Source organism: Manacus vitellinus, unplaced genomic scaffold (assembly GCF_001715985.3).
Source record: "Manacus vitellinus isolate BGI_N305 unplaced genomic scaffold, ASM171598v3 scaffold_1_pilon, whole genome shotgun sequence".
In the NCBI taxonomy this organism is placed as follows: Eukaryota; Metazoa; Chordata; class Aves; order Passeriformes; family Pipridae; genus Manacus; species Manacus vitellinus.
In genome coordinates this window covers 7,279,339-7,289,872 of record NW_021939396.1, presented here as the reverse complement: position 1 = coordinate 7,289,872, position 10,534 = coordinate 7,279,339, and the positions used below count along the sequence as shown (strand labels likewise).

Sequence of the window (10,534 nt, the reverse complement as noted above, 5' to 3'; positions counted from 1 at the left end):
AGATGATCACCATAGGCCCCTTCCAACTTTGAACATCTTGGGATGCTGTTTTTGTTTGGGTGAAGTTAGTTAGCCAGTCTAGCTCTGACAGCAAACACCTGGTCTTTAGCAATTGTTCAGAAAAAGGCTTAATGCTTGGGCCACTCTGCAGCTTTCTTTCAGTATTCATTAACCAGGAAGAAATGTTATCTGCTCCTCACCAGCTTCCCCTTCAGCTTCCCCTTATGGCAAATATCAGTTGAAACATGCAGTGGGAAAGCACATTTTGCATGTCCAGTGCTGTTACCCATACTGAGTATATTCACAAATACATCTAAGACTGTAAGACAAAAGGCAGTTTTGAACCAAGCTTTGCTATTTTATTGCATGTTGCTCTACAATACAGCTGTAATTGTGAGGGCAGGATAGCTTTACCCTGTCATAGTGTAACAGATTTACTTCTGCTTTTGCTTTTTTTGACTAAGATGAATCAATTTAGTGCTGGAGGGAACTGGACACCTTCTGTTTTGTGCATCAACAAAACCCTCTTGTTCTGACTGAAAATGCCATCCCAGTTATAGAACAAGAGTAAGATTTTGTGGAAATCCAAGGGCACTCCTGAACCATTACAGATCTTTCCTCTTAGTACAGCTAGAATTTGTCATTAACCTCATCCATCTCCTGTCTAACGGATGATGAATTGTTCCATCCACTGCATACTGCTAAAATTCATCCAGTCATCTAGTTAGAGGTGAAATATCACAACACACACTCCGTGCTGTCTGAAATTTTAATCTACTTAACCCAATTACATAGTAAGAGATAATGCTGTACATTCAACTGCTGAGTCTGCAGTGGCAGAATGAGGCAAGTGGCAAATCAAAAAGCAGCTCTTTGTTGCCTGCTCTAAGTAGGAGCATCATGCTGCAGATGCACAATGGCTTTGATCAGCTGCCACCTCCTTAACTGGGGGAGATGATGTTGGAGTTTCCTTTGCTCTTCCTTTTCCTGGTGAGGGCTGTGACTATCATTTATTCCTTTTGTTATCCTCTTTGCATTTTCACTGTGCAGGGGATATTTTATCTACATTGGCCACACGTCCTTTCTCCTCTTGCTTTCTTTTCTCAAAGTTGCATTACCTTAGTGATCAGTAATTGATACTTAGTGAGGTGTGTTTATGCTCCTGTGGGCCATTGGTGTCATCTTGTGCTTGTGCACTTCATTTCTCTGTGATCAACCTCTGTTCATGTTCTCCCTGGCCCATACATGCACTCTGAGAGTTTTGTTGAAGCTGATTCTCAGAATACACTCCATTTTCAGGCTGGACTCAAAATTATGGTACCATGTGAAAGAACTCTTTCTTCGGTAGTTCCAAGTATATTTTGGTATCTGCTATTAATTCTCCTATGAGGTGTAATTGTAGCTCAATGCAGTTTTTTGTTTGTTTGTTTTTTCCCAAAACAGCAAAATATATTCAGTAGAAACTACATGAAAAAGAGATCTGAGTTGGAATGGGGAAAGATCCAGTTGTGTTATCCTTTGGTTTGGAAAAAAGGATCAATTTTTAGAGCTCTCTGCTTATGAAAAAAATAAAATAATCATACATGACCAGATGCCTGTTTTCTACAACCTTCTGAAACTCTTGACAGGTTCATCCAAATTGGCAGAAGGTCTGAAAGGTGGATTGTCCCTACATGACTTTCAGAAATAAGCAATGAAGAAAAAAGAGGGAAACCTGCAATGGGTTCAACTCTTAGAAACTTCAGAAAATCCCCACAGCAATCAATGAAACTACAGGAGACAAATTTTTGGATGTGCTGCCAAAATCTACTGATTTTTATCCTCAAACAGGTGGTGGAGCCTTTCCTCTTCACCCATCCCAAGGTCAGCAATATTCATACTCCCACACAAAATAAAAGGAAATAGACTTGAAAAAGAACAAAAACATGAATTGCCCATCTGACTGGTAAAAATTACATTGTTGCTTGTTTCCCTACTAGGGCTGCACAGTTACATAAAATAGCACCAACTTTTAGGATCCCCCAGGCTTCAGGGGGGTCTCTGCTCCAGTGAAGTCTTCCTGGGGCTGCCAGGGGGTGATCCCTGCCCAGGACCTGCAGCTCCCCCCTGCCCTCCTCCTCCTCCTCCAGCTCCCCTCAGGGTGCCTCTGCTGCAGCTCCCTCCTTTGCTTCTCCTCCTCGGCACAATTAGGCATTTATAGTGAATAGGGACATATTGCAAAAGCAGTTGATGTTTTTATACTCCATTAACCAGAGCAGAGCTAATTAAATAGATTTCAGGGCCGAGAGGCTTGTATCATGGAAGAATGTATTCTGGAACTGGAAAAATTGAGTCAGTTCATAAGAAAAATCTGAGATGATATGCCAGTACAGCACACGATGCTCAAATTCCACTTTGGTCTATGTCTTTGTAATATATAAACTTTCTTTTCAGCTCTCAGTATAGGCAGCATTAGTATGAAACTTCATTTTTTAAATCCTATATCCGTTTCAAATTGAACCGAAGAAAATGCATCAGTTCAAGCCATCAGCCTGAGTTGATGGGTATATTCTGCTTCTCCTCAGTGCACTTTAAGATAGATTATTTATCTTTATCTTACATTAAACATCTGTGAAGAATCGTAAAGCACTTCAGAGTGGCTAAAAATTCCCAGAATTCAATAGTAATATTTTCATTCAAACTGCTGAGGTTTTTTGCATGATGTTTTTCACAATTAGGGATACAGCACTTTTAAAGAATGTGTCATGAACTTGACTATGTGTTGAAGGTATTATGGGTATTATCTGAATCTAGACTGCTACTTAAACACTATATTTTAAGTGGAGTTTTAGTGGTTCAGTTATAATTGCAACTTATTAATTTTCTACCTTAAGGATGTAAACAAGTTCTAACCACATAATGTGGTTTGATACTTCCTGACTTAAATTTGCCTGCCCTATCCCATTTGACTAGAAGCAAAAGTTGATTTAAATCTGAAGCATTTTCTTTCTGCAGAACCAAATGAAGTCTTTCTTTACAAAGAAACAACTTCAAGAGCATTAGCAAGGTAATGTAGGTCACTTTTTGCTTGAAGTTTCTTTTTATTCTCTCCCAAAATCTTCATGGAGTGGCACTGTTAAACCAGCTCCAGAATCCAGGAGTTTGCATTATGCAGGAAAATCCACTGATGTATGGTAGATTACAGCAATGTCTCTCACTCTCCTAATGCCTTATTTTCTTCTACTGTTGTCCTTCATGAAAATGAAAACACTGAAGGAATGCAGAGATTTTTTCTATCCGTAGTTTAATAAGAATAATCATAAATCCAGTTACAAGTGCTTTCTTCCTTCCTTCTCTCTTTTTCTACAGTAATATGTCATCTTTCAACCCAGACAGTAAATTCTTTGAAGAAATGACAATCTCTGATATATGACTCCCATTCTGATTTCACACTAAGTAAGCAATGTAGAAAAATGAATTTATATAGCAATATACTAACAGAAAATTCAGCAAAAAACACAAGCAAAAAAAAGTTATTGATAAGAAATGTAATGATATTTCCAGCTCCAGCTCTATTGTATTTGCTTTACACATAGGGTTCCAAAATCAACTCAAGCATACACACTACATATATATATAGAGAGAGAGGGACTGTTTAAGAATGTATTATAGAGGGACTGTTTAAGAATGTTTCAAATTAAGGGAGGAACATCTTCATCATTTTCAAAATTAACAGAACTCTTCTTAACTTCTGTAATCCTCTCTGGATGTAGCTTTATAGGTCCCTGTCCAGTTCGTTCCTTTTCTTGGATTATCTTTGTCACATCAGGGAATGAATATTTACTAGGATCCACTTCTAACTTCTCAACTTTTCCACTCCTGAAACAAGAGGGAAATAAATGGAAAGAAACTTAATTTCAGTGTCAAATATAAAAGAACTATTTGACTTTATTCTATGATTCCATGATTCTATTTTGAGTACCTGTTTATAAAGAGATTGACTTTAGTGTGAGGGTTGTTACTAAGTCCAATTAAACCAGGATTAAGAGTTCTTGTAACTTAAAAATTGATTACTATAAAAAACCTCAGTGTAAACCCAGAAAAGTACTACAAAATCTCTAAGATTTTGTAGAAAAGAATCTTTAGTCTACGAACGTCAAAATGTAATTTTTCATATGTGTAATTTGTTTTATATCAGAACGTGGTGACTGCTGGTATCACACTACAAATGGTTGGCTTTTGATATAAGAACATTTTTTTAATCTAATTGGTTTTTTTAATTTTTTTTCTGTTCATTTTTAACACACTGGCTGTCTATTAATTTTTATGTGACAGATTCATCTTTGGAAAACAGAAATACTTTTATTTAGAGTGAAAACAAAATTGTATAAACTTTTTGATTTGATCATCTAATTTTTACGTTTTAGCAATGTCAATCCTCCCCATGTTTGTACTATGAAAAAAAATTTATAAGAAAGGTTAGAGTTTTAACAAAATTTTCAGATTCTACTGCTATTAAGGATACTCCTTTAGATTACACTTAGAAATGTGTACAGGCCACTCATTAAGGCAACTTAGCCACTTCAAATGATGATCAAAGATTTGAAATATACTCTCGGATTTTAGCATTTAATCTCATTGTTCTTTTCTAATAGAGGAGCTCAATGATTAAATGGAAAAAAATCTAGCTTGCTTTCATGCAATTTGTGTTTACATAAAAAATAGCAAAATGGAAATTTAATAGTACAATGTTTAATTTCTCCCAATTACAACATGATTTGTACATCTTCCTACTCCATTGTATACTGAGTGGTACTTTGGGTCACAGTTCCAAGCTCAGTATGGCACAAGACAGATGTGAGAAAACTATGTGTTTACCCAGGAGATCAGAACCAGAACAAACAGAAAAGAGGCAAAGTCACTGTATGAGAGAATGCACTTCTGGGATCACAACACAGATGACGAAAGCATGTAAATAAAGTATATTAAAAGATTTTTAACTGAAAATACGCCATCTTTAGTTATTAAAACAGGGAGAGTTCTGCCAAGCAGTTTCCAAATTCTGCCAGTGCTTCTCCATCAAGGCTCTGTCAGATTTTAGCAGACATCCCAGCCCACATCTGTGTGCAGGATTTCTGTCCCAGTGAAGAAGCAAAAGAGTTCATGGGAGGTTTCCTCCTATGCTGTGCTGAGAACAGCATGACGAAAGAAGAGGCCCCCAGCCCAACCACCTCTCAGCCCTATGCCACTGGATTTCTCTTGTACTACAGGAATCAACTGATCATTTTGCTGAGGGGAAAACAACCAGAGAAGCAGCCTGCTTTAATAACCTGGATAAACCTTTTCCAAATAGTGGCATAAGCAAAAACTACTCAGAGTAGAATTTTAAGAGCAATGAAAACAAATACAAGAAAAGTCTTATTTCTTTACCCTGAATGTTCTTCAATTTATAAGATTAGATTTTTTCCATATATTACACTATGCTATTTAATGAAATAAAAATGGATTCTATTTGTGGTAACATTCTGGAAAATGTTCATCCCCAAAAATTAACAGACATTTTTGCTTCCTGTCTAATTTATGAAATGTGCTGTGACCTGCAATCACTTTTTCAGTAGCTCTTGGTGAATGGCAAAGAGAGCAGACCCTGTCCAGAATCTTAATCATTAACCACTAATCCGAAGTACCACAGAAAAAGCTGAAAAATCATAAATATGAAAATAAATTAGGCTCAGTGTTTGTTTCCATCACATTAGAAAAGAATTTCCTTGATTAGAAGTATTTTAATTAGCAGTGGTATTTCACACTTGTTGAGCAGCTCTAAAATTGTACAAATTGTTAGTCATTCAAATACAAAAAACTCTGTGGAGTTTGAGTAGCTTGTTTAGTAGCAGAATAAACTTCAGTATACCAGAAATGAATTATTTCATAAGTAACAATCTTCATAGTAGTTTCATAAGTAACAATGCACATCAACAAGCTGTGAAAGGATTATATGCATCAGCCATTCTCAAAATTCCATCAATACGTAACCTGGAAGTGTCTTAGCAACAGACAACAGGTAAGACTGAGAATCAAGTAGAGGTGATTTTTTTCCAGAAAGGGAGTGGATTTTTACATACTTACATGAACATGATCAAACATTCTATACTTGTTTAGCAAAGCTTCAGAGTGGGATCACAACTACCATGATACAGCTTTGGCTGACAAGAAGACTCGGTTATGCTGAAGTCAGTGCAGCTACAGCACAGTATCTGCTGAGAATCTGCTCCACTCATCGTGCAATCCATGCAAAAAGAGCCTGGGTATTGATGATATCAAGACTAACCCACCTGAACATTTTTGCAAGAAAGAATTAGGGTTTTTTCCATGTAATTCTACCTAGTGGAAATAAAATCATCTCGTTGCTGAAGCTCTTCCATGAGCAATAGTAAGACAACTGTGATATTTCTTGCAGGACCAGCCAGAGCACAGATCTGAAAATCTCAGTGTTTGCAAATTACTTCAAGTTCAGGTTTAAAAGAAGATGGTCACAGTTTTTGGCACTACTACCTGCTGTTGAATGTTCTCTACTCAAAAAATTATGGTGTAAAGACAAGAGTACCATACAAAAATAAATAATACTGGATTACATCCTTTCTTTTTTCCTGGTATTTATGTTCCTTTGAGAGGCTATTTCTAACTTCACACTGTTTGATAATGCTTTTAAAGTAAAAATGAGAAGACCACAATAAAGAAAGTTAGTCCCTCCATTTTGCATAACTATAGCAGCCTGCTGAACAATCTGGTGTGTGACAGAGCACATAACTGATAATTTGGTATTTCTTGATAATTTACACTTTTTGTTCACACAGTTCATAATGCACATATTTGATACTTTAATGATTTGACAGTTACATTCCCCTGCTTCAACTTCTGAATTTCAATAAAATTTAAGTTGCTAAAGATTTCTCATATGTTTAATCCAGAATATACAATCATTGAAATTTAATTGAAAGTTTTGTTTCTGGCACCAGGATATCCAAAGATATTTACAAGTCACAACCAACTGTTTTGAAGAGACACTTTTTCCAGTCTTCTAAGATTATGAATGAAACAGCATAAAAATAATTTCATCTTAGAAAAAGTACTAAAATCCTTTTCTTGAATAAGAAAACAGAATGAGTCTGTTATATCGAATATCTTATTTGAGAGCTTAGAGAGAGACAAATCTTTATTTATGTATGTCAAAAACTGATGGCAAATGTATGACTTTTACCATACCCTGGTCTCAACTCTTGAAAATACAGACTTAGAAAAATCTACTAGGTAATCTAAGCAAATAATTATGGTAATACCTCTTTCATTGTATAAGAGGTCTTTCAAATCTCTCTACATAGAGAAATGAAACTATAACTAGAGTCTTCAGACTGAGTGGATCATTGGAAAAATATAAATACTGGTAAAATCAAATTCATTTTTCAGGGACTGAACTACAACCAAGAACTAACAAATCACTGGTGAGCAGTTCTGATAAATGAAAGGCTGATGACGTCTGGGTCATTCTGTTCTAAAAGACAAATACATCTCACAAATAGGATTCATCATACTGAGACCGTATATAACAGTAGAGTCCAAGTTTCTAAAAGTTAGACAGAAAATCATAATCACTGTGACATTTTAAACTTCACTGTTCCATCCCTTACCTTCTTACGCATAATCACTTCAAGATACTAAATAAACTGACCTTGTCTGTTAGCAAAATATATGCTCCAATACCTGCAATGAGTAAATTGACTCTGAATTTTCGCATGTGGCTGTAATATCATCTTATTTTCACCCCTTTCACTGTTCAATTTGTCAGCCAAAGTCGAGTCCCTAGTGTGTTAAACATTAGGGAAGCTTATAGTGACACAAAATTTTATTCTAGCAAAGTTGTCTACAAAGTTATGGAATTTTAGAACATGACTTTAAAGTTCATCTCTGCCCTCAGTCTTTTGTCCTTGTCACATATACACACTGGAGATAACTTCAGATTGTAGTGACCAAGACCTTACTGAGCAGTGTCTTTGAGAATGCTTTTCCTCCAGAAGGGCACCTTTCTGAAGTCTCCTTGCCCTTATTACAGTTAGGGATTATCAGAGGCCTGTGTCTGACAATTAATTTTCAAATAACTTCTGAGGCACCCCACCTTTTGTTCTCCTCATTAGTCAAATGATAGAGGTGTATACCCTCTGCTCCATGCCTCCATGAGAATGTAAATGAGTCCATACTTGAAGGTTAATTTGAGTAAAAAGCCTTTTTAATATGTTGCTTAGTCATACCTGACTCTACTTTCTGGTTAAATAGTCAATTGAATTACAGTTCCTATGATTCCTTATTTCCCAGACAATATAACTTGCATTCTAGAAGTTCTCAATGTCTTCATGACAGATAGCAAACTTTGTAACCAGAAAATATTAATTCTCCAAATCTATTCAACTCAAGATTTGTGATCTACTCCCAGGTACTTAACGAAGGCAAACACTACATCTCAGTATGTCTCATCTTCAGCAAAACTGTTACATCTCAAGTGAGACAACCATACAGAGTTTTTGAAAGAATCAGTCTTTTATTCTTTACTTGTTAATAAATGAAAAAAAGCTCAACTAAAACCAAAAACTTCTCCAAGGAAAGTAAAGTAATGCTTGTTTATCACCATGAAACTGCAATTTTCCTGGTCCCAAGTTCAACATAACTTAGAGGCAATTTTATATATTTTATGTTTCTCACAATTAGTGAAATCTGCTGAAACTGTTCAAAGACATTTATGGGTATTCCAGCAGACAGAGTGGATATTCCAGCAGTATATTTTTTGGTTTTTTTCCCCTTAAGAATCCAGACAAAGAACCAAATCAAACCAACAAACCAACCACACAACCCATCAAAACAAAAACTCTGTAAAAAGGCACACATTACATACTGCCACCAAGAACTGATTCCAGTAGAACACAAGTCAGATTTCCAGCCTAATGCATTGCACAATATTTTCGACAGCACCTGCTGGCTTAGTCATCCAGTGCACTCCTGCTTAGCTAAGAGGAAAAAGACACTTTGAGTAAGCAGTCAGATTTGCAATGCCTGAACTACACAAACAGAAATTACCTTTACCTTACATTCCTTATTTCATTATAGAAGATGTGTATAGATCGAAACTTGCTGACTAGTTTTTAATTCTGCTTTGTGAAGCAGAAATTGCCACTCTATTCCTTTGCCTCTTCAAATTAATCCATTCTCTGTCTGCATTTCTCAACCTCCATATATTAAGATCTACAGTAAAAAACAAAACAAAACAAAACAAACCCAACAAACCCCCAAAAACAAAGAAAAATAGTTATATTCTTATATATCTTTCTTTACTGGAGGAAGTATATATTTACATTTAGAGAGATTTTGAGTTTCATTCCATTTTTTTTCTTTTCCAATATGCTAAAGGAAGCATAGTCTAAAGCTGAGACAAGGATTATTGACTTTATGTAACTGTTACTCTTAAAATTTCCAGTATTATTCAGAAAAGTGAGTTCCTACCTACCACTGAGTTTCATCCATGCAGTTGTGGAGAACTCAACTCCAGTACCTCACAGCTGAACTGTGAGGCCAGTTCCAGTCAGAACTGGCATACTGAGCTACATTGATAGGGGCTTTGTAAGTGTAATAAATCACTCTGTCAAATTCTTTCCACAGACACTCGCCTCTCTGAAGGTTTGAAATACAGTTCTGTATACAGTCACACAAGAAATCCCTCATATGTGGCAGAAGTAATGACAGTATCATCATGTAATCTAGCTAACAAGAGTTAAAGAGATTTAAAGCTCTACATTACAGTTTAGCAGATTATATGTCTGACAGCATTTAGCTAAGACATCTGTAGCTGTCAAGTGTAATCACTGTAATGAATGTTCTGTAATCTAAGAGACAACTATTCAGCAAATTTTTTAACATCTGGCTACTCAGCAACTTTTCAACTAAAGAGGTCAAAACTTACTATTTTTAGAAAGACCTGTAATTCAGAGACTCTTTTCCTACTTCTACTTTTGTGATATACATTCCTGTAATATTTTAACCCTCAAAATCTGCAGGAAGCATATTCATAATTACTTAAAACTGCACTGAAATCCAACACCCCTGCAATGAGCAAGGACATCCTCAACTAGATCAGGTTGCTCAGAGCCCCATTCAACGTGACCTTTAATGGTTACAGGGATGGTGCATCCACCACCTTTCTGGGCAATCCTCATAATAAAAAATTTCTTTCTTATATATTTCTCCTCTTTTACTTTAAAACAATCACCCCTTGTCCTGTAGCTACAAGCCCTATTAAAAAATCTGTCCCCATCTTTTTTATAAGATCCTCTTTATTATGCAAGGCTGCTCCCTGGAGCCTTATCTTTTCCAGACTAAAGAACCCAAACTCTCTCAGCCTTTCCTCAAAGGACAGATGCCCCTGCCCTCTGATGACTTTTGTGGTCCTCTTCTGGACTGGCTCCAACAGGTCCATGTCTTTCCTGTACTGAGGACCCCAGAGCTGGATGGAGTA

The 10,534-nt window shown here is 36.2% G+C and overlaps 1 protein-coding gene across 1 annotated transcript in view; it reads right to left on the bottom strand.

The window, feature by feature from the left end:
• Positions 1–3,286: 3,286 nt before the first annotated feature.
• The window catches only part of LRRC6 (leucine rich repeat containing 6), a 33,547-nt gene continuing 26,299 nt past the window's right edge, over positions 3,287–10,534 (bottom strand). Inside the window, exon 12 of the mRNA XM_018074419.2 lies at positions 3,287–3,858. Within this exon, the coding sequence (XP_017929908.2) occupies positions 3,672–3,858 (187 nt within the window). The 3' untranslated portion in view covers positions 3,287–3,671. The remainder of the gene's footprint in view (positions 3,859–10,534) is intronic.